Source organism: Gymnoscopelus microlampas, assembly GCF_963454915.1.
Source record: "Gymnoscopelus microlampas genome assembly, chromosome: 19".
NCBI lineage: Eukaryota > Metazoa > Chordata > Actinopteri > Myctophiformes > Myctophidae > Gymnoscopelus > Gymnoscopelus microlampas.
In genome coordinates this window covers 1967963-1992461 of record NC_139956.1, presented here as the reverse complement: position 1 = coordinate 1992461, position 24499 = coordinate 1967963, and the positions used below count along the sequence as shown (strand labels likewise).

Sequence of the window (24499 nt, the reverse complement as noted above, 5' to 3'; positions counted from 1 at the left end):
CACGGGACGTAGTGGGGGGTCACGGGGTGGGTTTATAAAATGGTAGGAGCGAACTCGGAGCGAGGACTGCTGGCCGCTCCTAGTCGCTCCGGTCGGGGCCGCGCACCACATGTTTGAGCATGCCCGCTCACGCGGACAGACACAAAGAAATCCTCAGCAATGCAACAGAGTGCAGAGCGCACGTCCCTGATCAAGATTTCATTCAAATGTCTCTGTAATCCTCACAGAATGTGAAAATAATCACAAGTCGGTCTGCCAGTCTGAAGAATAATCCTTTCCTGTGAGCAGATCAGAGCAACTAAAGAAATACAAAATGTTTTAGACACGTATGTATTTACCACAACGTTTACCTTTTGTAATGTGACGATTGTACAACAATCTAACTCTGTTTAATATGGGAAAAACACAGGAAAACTAAATCAAACTTAATTTTCTTTTTTTCTGCGGTTTCACATCTCGTGATGTGTGTCTCCTTCTGCTGGAATGGGGGACCTATTGTTTACATCGTTCAACCTAGATCTTGTCTTTTGTAAAGCAATAAGCCATTGGGTTTTCATTTGTTAAGAGAAAAGTAGACTAGCTGAAAGATGTTGAATCAAGTGGATGTGTCAAATGAAATGGCAAAGTGCACAACAAGAGTATACGGGTGCATTTCTCCTTTCCGACATGTCGCCTTTCCGACGTTGACGAACCCTATACCTAACCCTAACCCTAACCTTAACCGCACGCGGAAGCCACTAGTCGGAGTGGTGAGATGTCGGAATGGAAGGAGCACCCCAGAGTATACATGCATGTCTGTATGAGAACAGCATAAACAACTGCCTCTGATTACAACACAAAGCTGGAACTAATTACATTAATTAAACACAAACAGGAGGCACATAGCACCACTCACACAAAGACATGCAACCACACTCTGGCCAGCACCAAGGAAGGTCATTTAAAGGAGTAGTTCACCCAAAAAGTGGCTTATTTTCTATCAATTACTCACCCCATGAAGCCTTGAGTTTTTGTCGCATTCCTGAGACAATAATTTTGATGACCTGCGGACACTCAATGGAGACTCTTTAAGTCTTCTACCAGAGACTTCGCCGGTCATCAAATTATTATCTCAGGAATGCGACAAAAACAAAAGAAACCCCATGAATTCAAGGCTCCATGGGGTGAGTAATCGATAGAAAAAAATTCATTTTGGAGGTGAACTATCCCTTTAAGGAAGAGGCGTGCTGGACGCATGCGCCATGACACTCATGCGTGGCAAACTCGCACCGGAGGTTCGGTGAAATACATTGCAGTGAACGAGAGCCGGCTGGACCAGCTCATGATCAAACATTATATAACCTTTGTCATATAATCGGTTAAGGAATATAAAAGAAGCCATATCACAGGTTGTTTTGTGACCACTGTTTTTTGATGTGCAGTATAGTTCTATTGAGGAATCTAAACAGTAGCAGGTATCGTTTCTGGCTCGGTAGTATCCCGATATTTGGTTGCCAGACTGGCAATGATGGATAGTCTTTCAATATTTTGGCACGTTCATATTATCTTTACATTGATATGATGGGATGTTTTTACATTGATATGATGGGATGTATTATGGGATGTCCTTACATTTATGGGATGTTTACATTTATGGGGTTTTTACATTGATATTATAAACCCTGGAAGGAGTGTTCATTTCAGTGTACCGAATCATTCAGTGCTGTGCAGTAAAAATGTTTGTTCAATTTGTTAATTTCGTTCACCGGTTGGTTCAGTACTTCCGGAAGCTGGGATCTCTGCCTGCATAGTGTAGTGTTACGTGTATGCCTATGAGCATGCACTTGTGTCGTTTGTGTTTCCTCCTCTCCCACTTAGTCTATTGTGAATCCAATACCAGGATGCACAAATATTCCATGATTTACAAATGTTTTTCCATGATTTGTGTTTTGCAATCTGCAAACACAAATGATTTATTTGTGACTTTTGTAAATATGAATTTGTAATTTTTACAAAAGATAATTATACTTGTGTGTGCATTTATCTAACATATCATTCGTAAATCATCAATTCTGTGTGTGAATTGTTGAGTCTGCATTTGTGAGTAGACCAACACAGTGAACACACGCATACATTCCTTGAGACAAACGTCACGCTTTTTAAAGATTTTTTTTTTTACAAATGTATTTTCCTATTTAAATACTGTAATGTGCTATGATTTGTACAAATATATATCATTTGCAATTTGTAAAAGTAATTTATACTTGCATGTGCATTTATCATAAAATATCATTTGAAAATCATCAATCCTGCGTGTGAATTGTAAAAGTTTGGAAGCTGACTATTTTACATAATTCAAGGGTGCTGAATCTGAATAACATGGTTCCCAAACACATTCTATTGTTTTTAAAGGGCAAGACCACTTTGGTAGAGGTGTGCGTTGTGCAGTTACCTTGCCATGATGCAACTCCAAAGGTGGACAAGAAATCAAAAATAATTTCTCCAGTGATTAGAAGTCCGGGTTTTCTTCCTAATAAAAATGGCAAAATCAACAGGAAGTTAACATTTGTATTTATAAAACAAACGGTACTGGGTTTGGTGATGTTCTATATTGTCTGAACCAACTTTGTTACTTTGAGAGCTGTTTCACTGTACAATGTAAGTCAATGAGGAGCAGTACTCAAAAGTGGTCCGTACACACCCCCCTTCTTTTCTTTTCTACTTATCTGTATTTTTGTGTGCACTTCAGAAAGTATATAAGTTGCTTGATTCAATATTTAGATATTTGATATCTATTTAATCAGTTGCAGGTGTTAATGCTACATCATCTACGTCATCATTATGCCAGCTTGTGATGGACATTTTCATCAATATTTAATTTTTGCCACAGACATACAAAATAAGTGATCAATAATTTGACCAGAAATACATAATGAACTCCTAATATGCCATAGTGTCTATGCCAATGTGCTACACATTTTACAATGATAGTGTTTCTGCATTAACCACTGAGCCACAAAGCCAATCGACTACACATTACATCATGACATGTTGAGAGCTTGTAGATCCGGTATTTTCAAAACATTTCAGAAATTGTTCTAATTATTTATTTACTTCGCCTACCGTAGCACGTTAAATGAGCAAAGGGCCATTTAGGAGCAGAGGTGAGTGGGTGTGTGTCATATGGTTATTGTAGAGATTGCTGGATTTTCAGAGGACAGTGTCAAGTGATCAAGCATTCCTAGTGATCAAATTCTACCTTGGGTAAGGAGCTTTGATTGTTGTGGTTTCCATCACGGTGATATCTTGATGAGACATCTTCTATCATGATGAGAAAGTCTTAGTCCTTGTATAGTTGTGATGTAAGCCTATGAAACAATGGAAAAAGAAAGGTCAGAGACGAAAATCATCATGAACCTGTCGGACATCTTGATGTGCTACATACATACATGCATACATATGTGTACTGTACATACAGTACATATGATCAGCACCAAACACAGGCACAGTGTTGCTCCATTCATCACCGAACATGGCACTACATCAGTGTTACAGCAGTGTCTAACAGTTCAAATGCCCATAACTCGGTGACCATTGCTCTGATTAGTGCAATGTTGTTAATAAACCCCATGTTGCTAATTATCATTCATATTGGAATCATTAACTATTTTTAACTATTTTTACCCTAACTCTAATTAACATTAAAAAAATGTTTTTGTTAAAAAGGTTAAAGTACTATATTCTGATAGTAATCATTGCTACAGAGGGTTTGTTCGGTCACAGGGTTCTCTCCAGCTCTTTAGTAAAAATAATTTAATATATAATAATGTTCAGGTAGGTGACAAAATGTAAGCCAATCAGGAGAGAGCACTGTTATCTGTTTAATAAAGAGCTGGAGAGACATGGGAGACTCCTTTTACTGAACAAACACTCTATAGCAATGATTACTATCACAATATAGATCTATTTAACACTGTTACTGAACAAACACTCTATAGCAATGATTGCTATCACAATATAGAGCTATTTAACACTGTTACTGAACAAACACTCTATAGCAATGATTGCTATCACAATATAGAGCTATTTAACACTTATTTTAGCCTAAGTAAATCACTTACCCTACCTTTAAATCAAAACCCATAAAATGTAATTCCATACTGTTTATTCCCATCTAAAACGTGCCATTCTCAGACTTCTCTAAATGGATATGATGAATGTTCCCCCCAGAATAGGGATGCTGGGGTTCAAGTGGTTAAACGTCAAGTATAAAGTTATTTTCAATCAGTCATATGTCGAGTGGGTAATTTATGTAATTAACCAAACTGAAATGTAGATGTCCTTTGATTCAGTCATTATTAATTCCACATTTCTATTATAATAAACAATTAATTCCATCACTCATATTATAAGCAACAGATCACTTCTCCTCCATTTCATTATCAAATGTTGACATATATTCTAGCTTCATACTTCAGCATGATCAATACTGTTGATTAAATTACATAATTCAAATAATCATAATTTTCATCTTGTCCAGCATTAGATCTGCCACTCTGCTTCATTACAGTCAAGATCCTATTTCTTGACCCCCCTGTGGTTTTCCCATATGAGTGTGTCTGTATCACTGCCTTCATGCCTCACACCCAATGTATGTGTGCGGTAGCGCGCACGTGCGTGAGTGTGTGTGCGTGCCAGGGGCGGATTAACCCTTCGTGGTGCCCGGTGCTTGGACCCGGGCACCGTGGGTGGGGGGGCCTTAGAAACGGACGCTCTAAATTTGCCGTTTTTCGTCTTCTTTTTTTTTTGTACGACGTTTGCTGCCCCCCCAAGCCAAGGGTTGGTGCCCTGTGCTTCAGCACCTCAAGCCCGTTGGATAAACCACCACCGGTGCGTGCGTGCATGCGTGTGTGTGCCTGTGTATTGCAGCAGTGTTGTGCCCCCACACCCTATTACCCTAAGCAATCTACTGTATGTGAGTGCTTCTGCGCGTGTGTGTGTGTGTGTGTGTGTGTGTGTGTGTGTGTGTGTGGTAATCTGCTTTGACCAGCCCAAAGTACAGGATACATACCTGCTATGTACTTTCCAGCTAAATTTTGTAATTTAATCAACTTCTGTTTTCCTCCTTGCTCCACTGTCACTGCTGCACAAACAGCCCCATACAGTACGTTACATCTCTCAAGCTGAGTACAATTCAAACACATGATTAGACATAATACAGTATGGTCATAAAACAATAAAATAAACCAAGATAATATAATCACATTCTTGATTATTTCTTCAAGATCAAAAAAGTAATATTAAGGAAGGACTGACTCATAGTCTCAAAGTATAAAAAGGATAAATATTCAGATAATTGTAATATCACAGCATAATTTTTCTTCTCTTCTTTGACAATGGTTTAGTAGGCCTAATAGGCAGAGAGACCTCAGATCACCTGCCCTGGCCTGGGATTTGCCATAACGGCTCCAATGGTACCCAAGGTTAAGGGAAGCAGGGTTTAAAGGCTGATCTGAAAGCACATAATTCGACACATAATGGAAACGGATATTCTATATAAAGTGAACTATATTTAACCACTTAAACTCTACATTGATCAGAAGCCCTTAGGGATTTATACTAGTGTCTTTTCCCTGCTAGGACACCTAACAGGTTGACAAGTAGCCCTTCCTGAAGCTCCTACGCCCAATATCTCCCAAGTGGGGATTCCCTCTTGGCTCCCATGCAGAAGACCCAGGTTCAAATCCTGGGTCTTACAGTTGTAATTAACCACTTGAATCTTAACATTCCTATTCAGGGGCTAACAGTGAACATCTGATCTACAAGCTCACAACGTGTTACAAGTAACATTATCATGGATGTTGTGAGCTTGTAGATCGGCCATTTTCGGTTATTTGGTGTACAGAGAAAACAGGAGAGGGCCAAGTATAGAGCCCTGGGGAATACGGTCAACTAAGTATATGGTTTAAGTTGTTTAGTCTCTCCATCAGGAGGACATAAAACGTGGGATTACAGCTTTAATTTGGTGGGTTGGAGGGGGTGATATTATTCAAGTCTCTTGCATGAACAAAAATGATGTTGCGTGTTTTCTAATGTAACACTGTAAAATTGTGGATTTCTTAGATGTTAGTAAGGTTGTGATGTCTATTTACACAGCTCTCCTGTGGCTTTATGGTACAATCTAGGTAGCTGGCTAGCAGTTTGTGTGTTAAAGCGGCACTATGTAACTTTTTTTAATGAATAGAATGTAATTGTGTCCAATCTGTATGGTAGAGTATGGACACAGTGAATGGACCCGGTGGCGACTGGCTGTGTGCATCGTATCTATTGTTCTGGGGGGGGGGGGTTGCTTTCGTTCTTTTTCGTTTGAAATATTAAACGGCACACCAAGCCATCTCAGACACACTAAAGGGCCGCGGCACGCCGGTTGGGAAACGCTGCTCTATGGGACACTATTGACAGAGCTCTAGCACCCTCCTGGCCCAGAGTACGGTCACCAAGAATACATTTAAGTCTATGGAGATAAGTAGAAAATAAAAGAAAATAAGGGGGGTGCGTTTGGACCACTTTGAGTACTTTTCTGAAATGGTTGCCTCTAATTTGCATATTTAGGAGTAGGCTTACCACTAATTACATTAAAAATACCTTACACACATTGTCTGACCCTCAGAACATAGATATAGACCAGTTTTGCTTGCCTTGTTATAGAGTTATTGAAGAAACTGTTCAACATTGGCAGCCATTTTTGTTGGCTCAACGCACATGTGTGCGGTTGTATGTTTGGTAACATACTGTAACACATGGAGCACAGGCGCTACTACAATATGACACTAGGTGTCATTGATGGCCCGGCTGTAAAGTATTTAGTGACTTGAAAATACTTGAATTCTCAAGTCAAGATGGCTCAAGTCAAGTCAAGTCACAAGTCTTTGGCATTCAAGTTCAAGTCTATTTTTGATTTGATCAAGCAAGTCTAAAGTCATCAAAATCGGGACTCGAGTCCGAGTCGAGTCTCAAGACCAAGTCCCCACCTCTGCTACCCTCCTTCAAAACCGCCATAAAAGAGCACCTGTCTGCAACTTGCAACTGGACCGAGACAAGTCTTCTAGCTTGACAATACACTGTTTTTCTGCAAATATACTTTTATTGCTCCCAGTATTGATTATATAGAATTGTGTGTCTTTATACGTCTTGATGAAATGAATACACAGCACCACAATAGAAACAAGCCCTCTGGGCTTTTTGTGTTATCCTTTTAGCATCATTGTATAACTGTACCTCTGTACTTTTTGCAAACTGTTAATGAAGTATTCATTCAATCAATAAATCAAAAACATCAAACAGAGAATATACAACCACACAGAAAGATGTTTATACTCTGAAGACGTTAGCGTAGTGAAGTCCATGTGTGTGTGAGTGTTCCCAGAAAGATTGCTAAACTGTTTTAAGTTTCTGAAACGTTTTGCTTGGGATTTGAACCAAAGTAGAATCACTTGCTAAACCATGAGGCGGCAAAATGTGGCGACAACGTGCAACATGGTGATTCAGACGGTAACTGTTATCCACAACGGTAGCCAGTAGCACTTGACCTGTAACCATGACGACCATGCAGTCTAATGCAAAGGCTAAAATGTAATTTAGATAGCATGTTATGTAGACAGATACCAGGCTCATTTGTAGACCTGGCATCCTATTGTGTATAGTTTCAATGTACAGATCATTTTTGATATTATACTGTTCAGACTGATGATAGGTTCTTGGTTTACCTTTGATCCTAAATTACTATTTCTATGCATTTGTTGTATTACCTCGTGTTTACCTTGCTTACTGTAAATCACTCTGGATTAAGAGCGTCTGCTAAATGCCTACATTGTAAATTGAACAGGACCAGTGTGTTTGAAGTGGTGAGAGTTCTTACACTCCTGGCACAGGGTGAACACTGAACAGGTGTGATAGTGTGTTTGAAATGGTGAGTGAGAGTTCTTACACTCCTGGCACAGGGTGAACACTGAACAGGTGTGACAGTGTGTTTGAAATGGTGAGTGAGAGTTCTTACACTCCTGGCAGAGGGTGAACAGAGTGCTACCAATGCACTGAATGGGACATTATCACGTTGAATCAGACCATTGAATGGTCTAGGTAGGCGACATACTGACCTACCCATGTTTCATCAGACCATTCATTGTGTGTAATCAGGAGATTACACCCAATGTAATCTCCTGATTACACCCAGGGGGGGGTCATGGTCCATGACCCCCCTCGTCATGGTCCAGAGTTTGGGACCATGACGGAGGCGCACAGTCTCAAGTGCACTGGAGCCACGTGAGGCACCACAGAGCGAGCTAAAGCGAGCGAGTGAGATGCCGAGCCGAACGCTGCAACGTTCGCTTGAGCCTACTCAGCGCCGTCCGAGTTATGTACCGATAGGCACAGAATGGTAAATCATGTTGTGGGGACTGCTCTGCCTCCGAGTAGGTCAGTATCTCCTGATTACGCCCATTCAATGGTCTGATAAAACGTGATAATGTCCAATTCAATGCATTGATAGCATTCGAAGCCGGTCGGGTGAACAGGTGTGACAGTGTGTTTGAAGTGGTGAGAGTTCTTAAACTCCTGGTAGAGGGTGAACAGGTGTGACAGTGTGTTTGAAGTGGTGAGAGTTCTTAAACTCCTGGTAGAGGGTGAACAGGTGTGACAGTGTGTTTGAAGTGGTGAGAGTTCTTAAACTCCTGGTAGAGGGTGAACAGGTGTGACAGTGTGTTTGAAGTGGTGGGAGTTCTTAAACTCCTGGTACAGGGTGAACAGGACGTGCAGAGACTGGACTCGGTTCTTGTAGACGGGGACGTCCAGCAGACCACACACCACTTCCACGTAGTCCTTCAGCTCACAGTCCAGGTTGGCCCCCGGCAGACCCACGGGCCCCAGCAGCTCCTCCAGCTGGGGGGGCCACTCCTGCATCAGGCTGTCGATGTCCGGCATGGAGCGGCTGGAAGGAACCATAAAAAAATGAAACGAACGCAAACAACGTTGATTCAGACAACATAGGTTTAAATGAATTAAAATTGGTGTCAAATTGGGTAAAAGAAAACAAATTGATCTTGAATGTGTCCAAGACAAAGTGCATTGTCTTGGGCACTAGAAATATGCTGTCTAGGGACTCCCAACTGAGTTTATCTATGGCGGGGACCCCAATACAGCAAGTTAATAAAATAAAGTTACTTGGTGTCACAATTGATGAGCGCTTGACATGGTCGGATCATATTGATAGTATTGTTGTGAAAATGGGGCAGGGTATTGCAGTCACACGCAGATGTTCTCCCTATATTACACCAATAATTAGAAAGGAGGTAACACAGGCATTAGTTCTTTCACATTTGGAGTACTGTATGGTTGTGTGGTCCTCTGCTGCTAAAATGGATATAAGAAAACTCCAGCTAGCACAAAATAGAGCTGCAAGATTAGCACTGGATTGCTCTTTTAAAACTAATGTTACAAGGATGCACCACAGTTTGGCATGGTTAACTGTTAAGGCTAAGTTAACATCAAGTCTTATAAAATGTTCCAGAAATGCAATTATTGAGGGGAAGCCTGATTTCTTCAGAGATCAATTATTTAATGCAGGTCTAAAACATAGATATCAAACAAGACAGGTAAGCTCAGGGTATTTGGAACTTCCAAAACCAAAGTCAGAAGTACTTAAAAAAAACAGTTATTTATAGAGCCACCCAACAATGGAACTCATTATCCGCAAATATTAGACAAATTAAGAGCAAATATGTATTCAAAAAATCTATTAAACAGATATTAATGGGAGAGATCACACAATTAGAATGATCAATATGTTTTTGTACATGATGTTTAACCAATGTTCCTGTGTCCATATCATTGGCATTTTTAATGTAGCTTAATTTTGGACTGACGAGTGTCAGTTGACGTTTGTATGTTGTTTTATGTTGTGAAGTTTTATGTGGACCCCAGGAAGACTAGCGACCGCTAATGGGGATCCGAATAAAGAATTTAAAAAAAGAAGAATAGGTATATATCCAGGGGTGCACATAACTGGTGGGCATGCATGCTGCACGGCACATCAGACGAAGGGAAGCACTTTTGCGTACCAACAGCTGGGACCGCTGGGACAGGAATTTACTTCCTGAAGCCACACTCACACAATCACTCTAAAGCAGTAGTCGGCCCAATACACAGCCATTAGGCGGAGGGGACGCATGCTGCACGTGATTGTGTGAGAGTGGCCTCTGAGAGAGGCACTCGTCACCGATGATGAACGCACCGTGATGGTGAATATGCCGTGAACGTCCCAATCTGGCGGATAAAATCAGCGCAGCACAGGGCACCAACCTTTGGGGGGCACCAAATGGCGTGAAGAAAAAAAGAAAAAACGGCGAAAAACGGCGGAATTTAGAAGCAGGGCGCTACAACATTGAACCCCCCCCCCCCCCCCCCCGCCCAAACAGTAGTGGGTTTGGTGTTGTTCTATATTGTCTGAATCAGCTTTGTTTGTGTTCGTTTACGTGCTAAAAGAGTGACTTTGAGATCTGTTTCAGCTTACAATGTAGGTCAATCAGGAGCATATTTTGAATGATCAATTTCTAATCAATGGAGAAATCATTTTATATTTCTTGTCCACCTCTACCAAAGTGATCTTCGCCTCCGCAAGCTCACTGTGAGCTTGTAGATCGGCGTGAATACCCCCCCCCCCCCCCCAGAATGGGGAGGCAGGGGTTCAAGTGGTTAAATAACATGCTAGCTACATCACATTCTTAACGCTGCGGTCAGGAAAAAACACAGCTAACAAACCTGTAATTAGAGTGTTGTTCCTGTATCAATACCAGTGTCAGAAAAGCTGTCGATTTACGATTTACTGCCTACAATGCTGGTATCATTATCAGAGAGTATGTTAGTCACACTTAGTAATGTAATGTAATGTAAAGTAATCTGTACTGTAATATAATGTAATGTGTACCTGTAATGCACTGTGGCTGGAGGCTTGGATCTGTGGAGCTCTGAGATGCTGTCCATCCAACTGTCCAACGCTCTGGGGTTCTTCTGAGCGTTAGACACACTGGACACCTTCTTTAACTGAGAGAGAGAGAGAGAGAGAGAGAGAGAGAGAGAGAGAGAGGGAGAGAGAGAGAGAGAGACATTTAGATCGTGTCAAAGGTCATGTCTCACCTCGAATTGTGGCCCAATGGTCAAGATTCAGTTTATCCCCTGAGCAAGCAGGCGGGCTCTATTAGCTCAGTGGTAAAGCTTTCAGGAAACCAGGTTCAAATCCGGCGTAGAAGAAAGTTACATAGTGCAGCTTTAAGTCACATCAAACGTAAAAAACAGAAACTGCACATTGACAATAACTACAGCCATTGAACAACACAGCCTACAGAGAGAATAGTCTTCTCTGTTAACTAAATGAAATCATCTGCTTGCTCAAAAAGAGAGACAAGATAAGTTCTCCCTCCCCCTCCCACACTGAGCACAGCACGCCCCCTTGAGGCCAGAAGAGGCTACACGCCTCAGCCTTAAATTACAAAGATCAGGCAGAGTTCTGAACTTAAACAATCATATTGTATTCTGATCAGATTATGATCAGGGTCCAGTTGTTCTGGATCCTAAGGTCCATGTCATGTGATGTGTTGTTGCAGTCCTGTTAGAGCCCTGTTAGAGCCCCGTTAGAGCCCGTCCGGCCGGGCTCGGTCTCATTACGTTAATAACGGGTCAACCATCGCCCAGCGGTATTCACCACTGAATTGAGGAGAGGAGACGTGTCTGTATTCTGTTAGTTACGCTACGTTATGTACGTTAGTTAGCTTACATTAGTTACAATTAGTTGGACTAATGTGACACACAACACTCCCCGACGCAAAATAAACATTGAGGTGCATTTAGAGCAGGGGTTCTAGTATAACCACTAGTCGACCTTGTTGGTACTAGTCGAATAGTTCAGTGGTTTTCAACCTTTTTTGCGTCAAGGACCCCCAAATTGACACACATTAGCCCAGGGACCCGCATTTGAAAAGATATGCCAGGGACCCCCAATAAGAGACGATTTTTACGGCTCTAGCAGTGATTCTCAACCATTTTAATGTCAAGGACCCCCAGTTTAACATGCATTAGACTACAGACCCCCATTTCTACCCGCATTTCTATCTCTGGGACCCCAATTTATATTATAAAATCAATGTTAATTTAACTCTGAGAGTGTACAAATGGAACCAAATGGACCCGTTAGGGTCCATTTGGTTCCATTTGTACACTCTCAGAGTTACAGACCCATAAGGGTCCATTTGGTTCCTATCCATCATTAGCTGGGGACCCCCTGGAACTCCCTCAAGGACCACTGGTTGAAAACCAGTGGAATAGTTGATTTAAAAAACATTTTGATAAGTAAATATCGACTGGTCGACTAGTCAACTACCACTGGATCAAATTAGTCGACCAGTAAAAATCTGTAGTCGTGAAAGCCCAACCGACCGCGTATTATGAGGGATTTCTTATGGCGACCTCATCACCTGTACCTTCTCGCTCTCTGACTAACACAGACAGCCAAAATGTCTCTTTTAAGCCTCCCGCTCATATTGAACATAATTCCTCTGAGTAAATAGTTTATGCACAGAGATAAATAAGTCTGTGTGCCTCAGTGAGGGCCTGTGTGTGTTGTCTTGTTGCTGCTTGTTCTGGGTCGCTGTGTGTGTGTGTGTGTGTGTGTGTGTGTGTGTGTGTGTGTGTGTGTGTGTGTGTGTGTGTGTGTGTGTGTGTGTGTGTGTGTGTGTTCCTCACTGTATACATCATGGTCATGAACAAATAGCTGAAACCATGTCCCACATCTTAAACGGGTGTCATGTATACAGGGGACTCTACATAAGTAGGCATGACAGAATAGTGGATTTGATATCTAAAGATATCTCTTCTATTTTCAGCTCCTCCATCATGCTGTATAAGCATTCTACTGTGAAGCCGAGCATGTTTAACCTTCAGCTAACACCCTGATGTCATTGTTGTTAATGAAAACCATAGAGAGGTGTTCATTCTGGAGGTCGGCTGTACTTTTGATTACAGCTTAGAGGAAGCCTTCCTAACCAAAGTGCTAAAATATCATCAGCTAGAGCAGACCATCTCTCAGCTAGGCTACAGATGTAAACGTTTTTTTTTTTTTTATCTTTGGTAGTCTAGGACACGTGCACAAGTTGGTTGTGAGGGGCCTGCAAAAGGCCGGCCTCTCCAAAAGGAGGGCTAAACCATTAGCAAGGTACTGCTCAATATCAGCTATTATTGTTACATACTGTTTTGTATGTAACAATGCTCTGCTTTACATGCACTTTGTAACTGGCTGTTTTCCCTTTATAATCTGACTGCACTGGCAGTGTTTATGTCCTTTGTACATCCTGTACTTCTTATTATGTGGACATTAATACATATTTCAAATGTGTGTGTACCTGTGTAGTACTGTGTTGTTTGGTGTCTTCAGACAGCCACAGAGAGAGGACAGTGTGTGTGTGTGTGTGTGTGTGTGTGTGTGTGTGTGTGTGTGTGTGTGTGTGTGTGTGTGTGTGTGTGTGTGTGTGTGTGTGTGTGTACCTGTGTAGTACTGTGTTGTTTGGTGTCCTCAGACAGCCACAGAGAGAGGACAGTAGGGTCAGACTGTTTGACACACGGCTCATCTAACACCAACAGACCTAGACTGTCTGTCACTCCATCTGGTCTGGGGACCTGAGAGAGAGAGAGAGAGAGAGAGAGAGAGAGAGAGAGAGAGAGAGAAGAGAGAGAGAGAGAGAGAGAGAGAGAGAGAGAGAGAGAGAGAGAGAGAGAATCTTTAATATTGTCAAAACAAAAATATCACAATGTCTCAGATCGTGTCACAATTCTGTCCAACATGGTTTGTGTCTCAATGATAATGAATTATGATTATTAAACTATGAATGATTGTAATCTGCAGCGCTACCAGTCAAAGCCACTAATTCTACACCCGGGGACCCGCTCCCCGGAGTTTCTTCTATGTCCCACGTCGCAGGTCCATGGACTGTCACTACGGACCCCCAGCTGCGGCTCAAGACTGTGACTGAGGACCGGGCCTCTCCATGGAGCATGACCGTGGATTTCTACTACATTACACTATACCACTACACTACACTGTATATTATCTTAACATTCTTATATTATACCATTATATACTACATACACATTATTGCTGTATATATTATCATATACTATCTTATACTATTATATGTGCTACTATTGTTATTGTTACTACTTGTATCTCTTTCTGTCTCTCCTCTGTCTCTCCTCTGTCTCTCTCTCTTCTTTCCCCCGACACGGTCGAGGCAGAAGGCCCCCACCCTAGAGTCTAGGGTCTGCCTGACGTTTCTTCCAGTTAAGAGGGAGTTTTTCGTTGCCACTGTCGCAAAATGTCTTGTTCAGGATGGACTGTGGGGTCTCTTCTCTACATGTAAAGTGTCTTGAGACAACTTGTTGTGATTTGACACTTTAATACAATTGATTTGAATTGAAAGCAACCCCAGACAGCCAATAATAATAACATGGTGGTTTCTATGGTTACTTTCAGTTGTTTACCTTTATGAAGGCATCGATGTCTCCTACTGCAGGAATGAAGTCTGGAATGAACGGCTTCAGCTTATGATCCAACTCTACCACCTGAGGAGTATATCTATACAACAATATACACATTATTATGATCTATAACTCTACTATCTGTACAACAATATACACATTATTATTATGTTCTATAACTCTACTATCTGTACAACAATATACACATTATTATTATGTTCTATAACTCTACTATCTGTACAACAATATACACATTATTATTATGATCTATAACTCTACTATCTGTACAACAATATACACATTATTATTATGATCTATAACTCTACTATCTGTACAACAATATACACATTATTATTATGATCTATAACTCTACTATCTGAGGAGTATATCTGTACAACAATATACACATTATTATGATCTATAACTCTACTACCTGAGGAGTGTATCTGTACAACAATATACACATTATTATGATGATCTATAACTCTACTATCTGAGGAGTGTATCTGTACAACAATATATTTGATTTATTTGATTTGCATAACAGTACATATATATACCGTACATAATTACATACACATGATATGTTAGTTATTTTCATAGGAAAGTTGACAGTTTAGTTGTTGTGCCGGTGAGGTAAGAAACACTATGCGAGAACCTCACTGTTTACATTACGTATAATTTGAGTTACTTAATATTAAAAACAAAAAAAGAAACAAAAGACTATATAAAAACATATGACAAATAATAAATATAGTCCTAGTCCTTGTGGATCTGCTATTTTTGAAAAATCTTGAAAATGTGTGCAAATCTTTGGAAATATATTTATGTTTTTAAGCGAACATTTTATCTGTGCTTCTGGGGCGTCCCTGGAACAACATATTTTGAGATGGGGGTCCCTGGAACAACATATTTTGAGATGGGGGTCCCTGGAACAACATATCTGCGATCCTAGGTGCAAACACAGCAGATCTAGGTGCAACTCGAAGCTGAACGGAGCTTGTAGATCTGCTATTTTTGAATAGCCCAAAGTATAACATAATGGTTATAGATCAGTGGTTTTCAACCTTTTTTGCGTCAAGGACCCCCAAATTGACACACATTATCCCAGGGACCCCCATTTGAAAAGATATGCCTGGGACCCCCAATAAGAGACGATTTTCACGGCTCTAGCAGTGATTCTCAACCATTTTAATGTCAAGGACCCCCAGTTTAACATGCATTAGACTACAGACCCCCATTTCTACCCGCATTTCTATCTCTGGGACCCACATTTATATTATAAAATCAATGTTAATTTAACTCTGAGAGTGTACAAATGGAACCAAATGGACCCGTTAGGGTCCATTTGGTTCCATTTGTACACTCTCAGAGTTACAGACCCATAAAGGTCCATTTGGTTCCTATCCATCATTAGCTGGGGACCCCCTGGAACTCCCTCAAGGACCACTGGTGGTCCCCGGACCACTGGTTGAAAACCAGTGTTATAGATAAAAAGCCGTTACCGTGTGATGTACTGGAACAGCTCCTTGATCTCCGTGGAGACGGGCAGGTTGTCGTAGTCTGCGGGATGGTACGCCCCCTCAGCCCCGCCCCCCCGCTCATCATCCTCATCCTCGTCTTCATCGTCGTCAGAGTCCTCCTCCTCCTCCTCGGAATCCTCCTCCTCTTCCTCCTCCTCCTCCTGCTCCGGCCCCGCCCCCTCGTTAGGGCTCGTTAGGAGGGCGGGCTGCCGTCCCATTGGCTCTTTGGCCTTCTGCTGCTGCTGTTGCTCCTCCCCTACTCCACCCTCCTCCTCCTCGTCAAACTCGTCGCTGCTGCTATTGGCCGCCGCCATCAGGCCACGCCCCTTCCTGTTCCCGTGGCCGGGTCCTGTCTGAGACACCAGAGACATGACATGCAGGGGTTAATGGATTTAATTGATCATAAAATATAGATTAGATCTTAATAACATCTTTGGTTTTTAAACCTAATGAAAATAGCAGATATACAAGTTTGCAACGTGACGTGTTGTGAGCTTTTACATCAGCTATTTGTGTTTAAAAAGAAATACATCTCTACCGTGATGTGTGTGTATGTGTGTGCGACGTGCGTTACTGTGGGGTGTGTGTGTGTGTGTGTGTGTGTGTGTGTGTGTGTGTGTGTGTGTTTGTGTTGTGAGTTCAGAAGGAAGCACACACACACACACACACACGGTAACCACGGTACCACGGTACCGCACGTCGCACACACATGCACACACACATACATCAAGGAACAACACACACATCAGGGGCGCAGCCATAGGTGGGAATCGATTTAGCAAAAAAAACAAATGTTTTGGAATTGTTATTTTTTTACAATTACTTTTTTGATTAAAAGAAAAATCGGTAAAATCAGGCAAAAATAACATAACCCAACCCTAACCCTAAAACAGAAATAAAGTAACAAAAAAACACCCAAAAAACGCGAAAAACGTATCAGGTGCTGAACCAAAATACACACATATAGAAAAAGAAGAGGAGGTCCGCACACTGGTAGCTCCCATTATAAAACATATTAATAAGTTAGCACAATGTTTTGAACACAAAGGGTCTTCATCAGGTCTGATACATTACATGGAATGACCTGGTCGTTTGCTGAGAGCGCAACTTCTTCAGACACCCTTTTCTTGTCAAGGGAGGTCCTTAGCCTTTGACCTTCCGGGGGGCTCACTACAAGGCAGTAGTCTGGTAACCCTGATGGGGGGGGGGGGGGCTAACAGGTGCTACACCTTTCCCAAAGGGTGACCCCGAAACTATGTAAGGCAGGGGTGTTCAGCTCCCTGAGGCTTATACGAGCCGTAAATAAACTCCAAAGTCCTTCTGGTACTTTTAATTCATATGCAGCAGCATATGGACAACAGCAGACACGGACACGTTTCGGCGTCAAGCCTTCCTCAGCGTGTATGGCGATGTAAACATTAGGGACAGTTAAATAGGGGGACCAGGGTGTCAGACCTGATGAAGACCCTTTGTGGTGGAAACATTGTGCTAACTTATTAATACGTTTTCTACTGGGAGCTACCAGTGTGTGGACCTCCTCTTCTTTTAGAGTGGTGCCGAAGGCAACCACTCCTATTAGTGATGCGCGGGTTGACCCGTAACCCGCGGGACCCGCGGGTCAACCCGCGGCGCGGGTGGGTCAAGTCAGAATTTCGGAGAATTTTATGCGGGCTGCGGGTGAGCGGGTCAGCCGCTCTCACACGCAAAAAAATAAATAAAATCACATGCTCTTGTTTTGTCTTTATTCCTAATAAGAATAAGAATAATAACAATAAAACAGTTTGAATACACTTGGGGATTATTTTCTAACCATGATTTTACAGAATAAAAAAAAAATCGCGGGTCGCGGGGCGGGTTAATCCATAGATTTATATATGGGTTCGCGGGGCAGGTTGAGGCGGGTTGCGGTCCGTCGCGGGGCGGGGCGGGTCATGAAAAAACCCGACCCGCGCATCACTAACTCCTATACATGACTTTGTCCGTGTGTCCGTATGTATGTATGTATGTATGTATGTATGTATGTATGTATGTATGTATGTATGTATGTATGTATGTATGTATGTATGTATGTATGTATGTCTGTCCACAAACATTGATGACAACATCAATACGGGGCTCATCGAAGGCACCACTCACTTCACACAGGGTGTGATTTTTATATAATGTGTGTGTGCGTTACCTTGGTGTGTGTGTGTGTGTGTGTGTGTGTGTGTGTGTGTGTGTGTGTGTGTGTGTGTGTGTGTGTGTGTGTGTCGTTCCTTGATGTATGTGCGTGTGCGACGTGCGTTACCGTGGTGTGTGTGTGTGTGTGTGTGTGTGTGTGTGTGTGTGTGTGTGTGTTACCTTGCTGTGTGTGTGTGGTGTGGGGGTGTAGATACTGGCTACATCCTCAGAGTCGTGAACCTCCACACTCTCATCATAAGGCTGGTTAGAGATCAGTTTACCACTGTTACCACGGTTACCACGCTCCATCTGATGCTGAGGAGAGGAGAGGAGAGGAGAGGAGGGGAGGGGAGAGGAGAAAATTATTTTAAAAATATTTTCTTGCTTTAGCAGCAACTCTTTATCCAGAGTGACTCACAATAAGTCATACATCACATGCATAGAGACTGTGTAGTGCCTCAGTAATATAGGATCATACTCGCCGCAAGCAACTCTTACATCCTATGTTTAATATCTGGATGGAATCTAGACTAGAGTTCCAATACCAACCCTTAACAGCCCATTCATCCAAACAGACACGTCTGATCTGATTATATTAAGCAACATTAAACTCACCACCATTACAGCTGTACAGAAAGCTTGGTTATCCTCTTTGTATCTGTAAAGTTTTTGTTTCATAAAAATCCATCGTAGAGATGTGTTATGAGATACTTTATGTCTATAAGGGGCGGCAGTGGCCAGACGCGTCGCTAGGTCTCTACTAGATCGGGGGCTTAGCCCCGCAGGCAACGGGCACATGCACGCGTGCACAGCGTGCGTGCCCCCCCCCCCCCCCCCCCCGCGTGCGATTTTTTTCCACGAATATCGCGGATTTGGGTACTTTTCCCCCCGTTTTTTGTTACTTTATTTCGGTTTTAGGGTTAGGGGTAGGTTTAGGTTAGGGTGATAGATATATAATTTAAAAAAAAAAAAATGTTTTTTAATTTTAATTTTTTTATTGGTGGCTTTGGGTAAAACATTGGTGGCTATAGCCACCGAAGCCCCCGCCTAACGACGCCACTGGCAGTGGCTCAGGGGTAGAGTGGCTGGATGGCAACAGTGAGGTTCCCAGTTGGATCACGTTCCGTGCAGGTGATTATTTTTTTAAGTGTCAAGAGTGTGGAAGCGTTCGTTTTCAATAACGCAACGTCCTGCTGCCTCCTACATTATGAGACGTTTATAAACAGGACCGTTGAGTGGCTTCCAAACTACGACACACTTAGAAAAGCTGCACAAAATGTATTGACAGAAAGTATCATCATAACATGTCTCTATGGTGGATTTTTATTAAACAAAAACTCTCCAGATACAAAGAGGATAATTCAAGGTTTCCGTACAGCTGTAATGTTGGTGAGTTTAACGTTGTGTAATACAATCAGATCAGACTTTTCTGTGTGGATGTATGGACTGTTAAGGGTTGGTATTACAACTCTAGATGTCAGATATTAAAGATAGGATCTAAGAGCTTGCAGAGACACAGTGTAGTGTCTCAGTAAACTATAGGATCACAGGTTAAACAATGAACCTAGAATCAGTCTAAACCAGGGGTGGACAACCTAAGGCACTGTGCCAACATTGGCACAGAGGAGAGGGGGATCACTGGCACACGTGTGAAAGTTTTTTTTCTTTTAAAATAAATAAAAATTAAATTAAATATTTTAGAAAATGTAGTCAATTAAATGAAGTCACCTCAGGCTCACATCTGTATGCAAATTACACCCTGCACATAATTATACATTCATTCAAACTGATAACTCTGACCTGGGGAGGCAGCCTGAGAGATTATTGGGGGTTATTGTAGTAGGCCTATTATTATTATTATTATTATTATTATTTAGTCTGAGTGATAGGTGAGGTTATTGCTCTGACTCTAATGGTCATTAAAACCTGATGTCAAAGAAAGTATTGACAGAATAAAATAAAGGTTGTTATGTATACAGCCTATATATGGACAATCAAAATCTGTTGGACATTTACAATTACATTTTGATGTGATGTCATCATTAAACTTTAATGTTGACACACTGACTATCAAGAACATTAAAACATGGCACTTCATGTCTAAAGGTTGCTGACCCCCTGGTTTAAACTATATAATATCAGAAACATATCCACTAAGTGAAAAGTTACATAATACGTCATTAACACCAGGACATAATACCTTATTTGAAGCTTATATTGTTTCTGATATTCGTGTCACTTAAACCAGTGGTTCTCAAACTTCTTCATGTCAAGGACCCCCAAATGGACGCTTATTAGCCCGCGGACCCCCATTTGAAAAGATACATTTTAAGGACCCCCCAGTTTGACATGCATTAGGGCTACGGACCCCCATTTAATGGCATTTCTATCTCTGGGACCCCAATTCATGGTGTAAAATGAATGTTAACTTAACTCTGAGAGTGTACAAATGGAACCAAATGGACCCGTTAGGGTCCATTTGGTTCCATTTGTACACTCTCAGAGTTACAGACCCATAAGGGTCCATTTGGTTCCATCATTTAGCTGGGGACCCCCTGGAACTCCCTCAAATACCCCTGGGGGTCCCCGGACCCCACTTTGAGAACCAATGACTTAAACACACACAAAGTCACACACACACACACACACACACACACACACACACACACACACACACACACACACACACACACACACACACACACACACACACACAGTAGCCTACCTGTCTGGATCAACATCAGCTTTAGCAACTTAGCATCACAAAGCTAAACAGCTTAAAATCTCGCGTTTTCGGTCGTTTAAGGATTTGCTGACGTCACGCGACGGCTGTTATTCAGTCATACGTACACATATGACGTAATAATGTAAAGTATGACGTATTAAACGCAGACTGTAACATTCAGACGCAGCTCGCTGACAACAAGCAGCAGCTGACGGTGTCCTAGCAACAACCACAACGGCTCCGCGGCCCGCGCTGTGCATCATGGGATATGGAGTCCTCTTTGGAGCTCTACGGCAGGCTTCACAGCGCCTCCTGTGGCCGTGGAGGTGTTTAGAAACAGCAGAAGACAACAGTATCGTGATAATAACGATTCATTATTGTTATTATTAATTGCAGTTATTAGTTATCAGAATTAGTAATAATAATCCTGACAATAACTGCAATTTTTTAAGCAATTAAGTTATTAAGTAAAAGTATCAATACTGCAATATAGAAATACTCTATTACAAGTAAAAGTCCGGAATTCAAAATTTACTTGAGTAAAACTACAAAAGTATTGGTATAAAAATGTACTTAAAGTACCAAAAGTAGAAAGTACTCATTATGCAGAATGTCCCATTTCACAAGTTTCCAAATACCGTATATAAAATGTATAAAAATCCCCTTGTTTGAGCCAAATCTGGGTTGAACGTGATCTGGTGTTGTGTTTGTGGACGTCTTTAAGGTTTTTGCAGTAGTTTGACAGGCTGATGATGTTCAGGCCCACAAATGTAAGGATTTTTGAGAGGGAGACATATGTCAACAAGGTGCACTGTGTGTCTTGCTCATACAATTTCAAATATGAAAAGTGGTCATAATGCATTGAAACATCCACTTTCTGCTTAAATATCTGATGATATTTGCTGCTCTCCACTGGCATTATTGTGTGCATGGAAACCTTTACAATTAGCTAAAGTAACCAGTAGCCGACAACCTCTAAACTACTGTTACTGACCAGTACATTACATTACATTACAGTCATTTAGCAGACACTTTTATCCAAAGCGATTTGTGAAGTGTTTTCAACATAGGTAGACATGAAAACTACTAATCACCAGAAGTCTGAAGTGCATTCTCTTCTAAAACAAGCAACAGAGAGTATACCTAGCACTAAGGTAAAGGTGTAATATATCAGCTACCTACGTTCTTAAACAGATGAGACAAATAGTCAAATGAAATGAGCAAGAGCTACAACAAATAAGTGTATCGAATAAACAAGATCCAATAAAACAAGAGCTCGTACAAATAATTGACAACAAGTACAGTACAACCACAGTCTACTACTGCACTGGTCAGCTCCCAGTACAACAGTATCACACTGTGGTTGTACTGGTCAGCTCCCAGTACAACGGTTTCAAACTGTCATTGAACTGTTTAGCTTCCAGTACAACCACAGTCTATTACTGTTTATTGAAGTGTTTACTGGAGCTGACCGGTGCCGGGGAGCTGTCCTGTAATGCCTTGCTCAAGAACCCTTCACCAGTATTTGAAGTCGTTTTGTTCTTCCAGGTTTGAACCTTTTATATAAAAACAGTCATGTTCACTGACACAATGTTGTTACACTGTTTCACCAGCAGATGGCTCAGAACGCCATCTTTTAAAATTTGCAGCAGAGAAAAAAAAACACATTCTGATATGTCTGTGAGATCTAATCCAATGAATGGATTAGAACAGTCAGATGTTCTTTAACATGTCAAGGACCCCCGAATTAGTGTATTTGGCCATGGACCCTCATCTGTAAAGACGTTGTGGCCAGGGACCCCATAAGAGGAAATTTGACAAAGATGTGTCTACATGTGCCAAAGATTTTTGCAAAAATATGCAATGCATTGTGATTTGTTGTGAGCTTGGAGATCGACTGTTTTCGAATAGCCAAAACACTAAAATAGTGCTTAATGGTTAAACTGTTCCCCATTTTGTCTGGAGGCACCCTGGAACCCCTTCAAGGACCCCTGGGGGTCCCCAGACCCCACTTTGAGAACCAGACAGCAGTGATGATTTCGTCGACTAAAACTATGACAAAAAATGTTGGTCGACTACCTTTTTTCACTGACGAAAACTAAATAAAAAGTAATCTACAGATGACTAAAACTGAGACTAAATATATTGACAATTTCGTCAACAAATAAAAACTAGACTAAAATGTTATGAGGGATCTAGTGGAGAAGAGATCCAGTAGAACTAAAAGACAAGTCATTTTATGTTTGGTTGTGCTCGGGTGTTGCACTCTGAAAATAGCAGATCTACAAGCTCACAACGCGTCGCGCTGCAACGCGTTGTGAGCTTGTAGATCTGCTATTTTCAGCATGCCACCAAGTATAAAATCAGCCATTACGACGCCATCAAGGCACCGCCAAAATATATTTTAGTCGACTAAAACTTATATTTAGTCAAATAAAACTAGACTAACAGTAAAACATTTCAGATGACTAAAATATTACAAAAACTAAATGGAATTTGATTCAAAAGACTAAAACTGAATAAAAATTTGCTGTCAAAATCAACACTACCAGACAGACACAGACAGACAGACAGACAGACAGACAGACAGACAGAAGGAGAGACAGAGAGGGTACAAGTAGTAATAATAATAATAATCTAAGTCGTTAGCCATTTAAAGCAGTGGTTCACAGCCTGGGGTATAACTTACCCCGGCATATAGGGGACAGGACTTGATCAGCTTGTGTGGGGTACATGGTACATGAAACGATATCCCAAATCAAGTCATAAGTCTGTGTACACCTGATCAGCTCAGGGTCAGGAGCACAGGTAACTTCTTTGGCATTTTTTACTATTTTTAAAAACATTTTCAAATAGTTCAACTAGCCGATCTACATCGACACGTTGTGAGCTTGTAGATCGGCTATTTGAACTATTTGAAAATGTTTTTTAAAAATACTAAAAAGAAATGGCAAAGAAGTTTAGGGATAATGGGTAAGGCACCGGCAAAAATATGGCCTTAGAATAAAATAAAATAACCTGCACACCTTCTTCTTCAGGCATATGATCCATGGTCCATCTGCAGCCAAAAGAGAAAGTGTCACCACACTCTTCTATGCAGTGATTTGTTTTATTGTTTGGTCCTGTTGGCCTTCCTTCATCAGAATCAAAACATTGTGTTGATTCTGAGGAAGGCCAACATTAAGGACTAAACATTAACCAATTAAAAATACAAATAACTCACTGTGTATAGAACCAGAGTGTGTAACACTTATTTTCTTGTCTTTTAATTTTGCTTCCGAGGGGGTCATCAGACTCAGCACAGTCTTTGGTGTGTGTTAGCTTTACCTGATACTGTAGTTCACTTTTCACCTGCCTCTATAAAATGCCTGCCTGACCGTTAACCAGGTCCAGCAGAATGTGTCACATCACTCCAGTTCTGACCTCTTTGAACTGGCTTCAAGGTCCTGGTGCTCACTTAGAGAGCTCTGCGTCTGCATGGTCAATAATACATTATTATAATAATACTTAGTATATAGAGATCTAACTG

General features: G+C 41.4%; 1 protein-coding gene across 1 annotated transcript; it reads right to left on the bottom strand.

Moving 5' to 3' along the window:
* Positions 1-7235: 7235 nt before the first annotated feature.
* On the bottom strand, positions 7236-21186 carry ift46 (intraflagellar transport 46 homolog (Chlamydomonas)). Its single transcript, XM_084042858.1, has 7 exons — positions 20971-21186; positions 18426-18560; positions 16065-16435; positions 14563-14656; positions 13570-13701; positions 10961-11076; positions 7236-8965 (listed from the first exon to the last, which is right to left on the bottom strand). The coding sequence occupies exons 2-7, from the start codon at positions 18552-18554 to the stop codon at positions 8701-8703; spliced, it is 1107 nt and encodes a 368-aa protein (XP_083898984.1). The 5' UTR covers positions 18555-18560; positions 20971-21186; the 3' UTR covers positions 7236-8700.
* Between the last annotated feature and the right edge of the window lie 3313 nt (positions 21187-24499).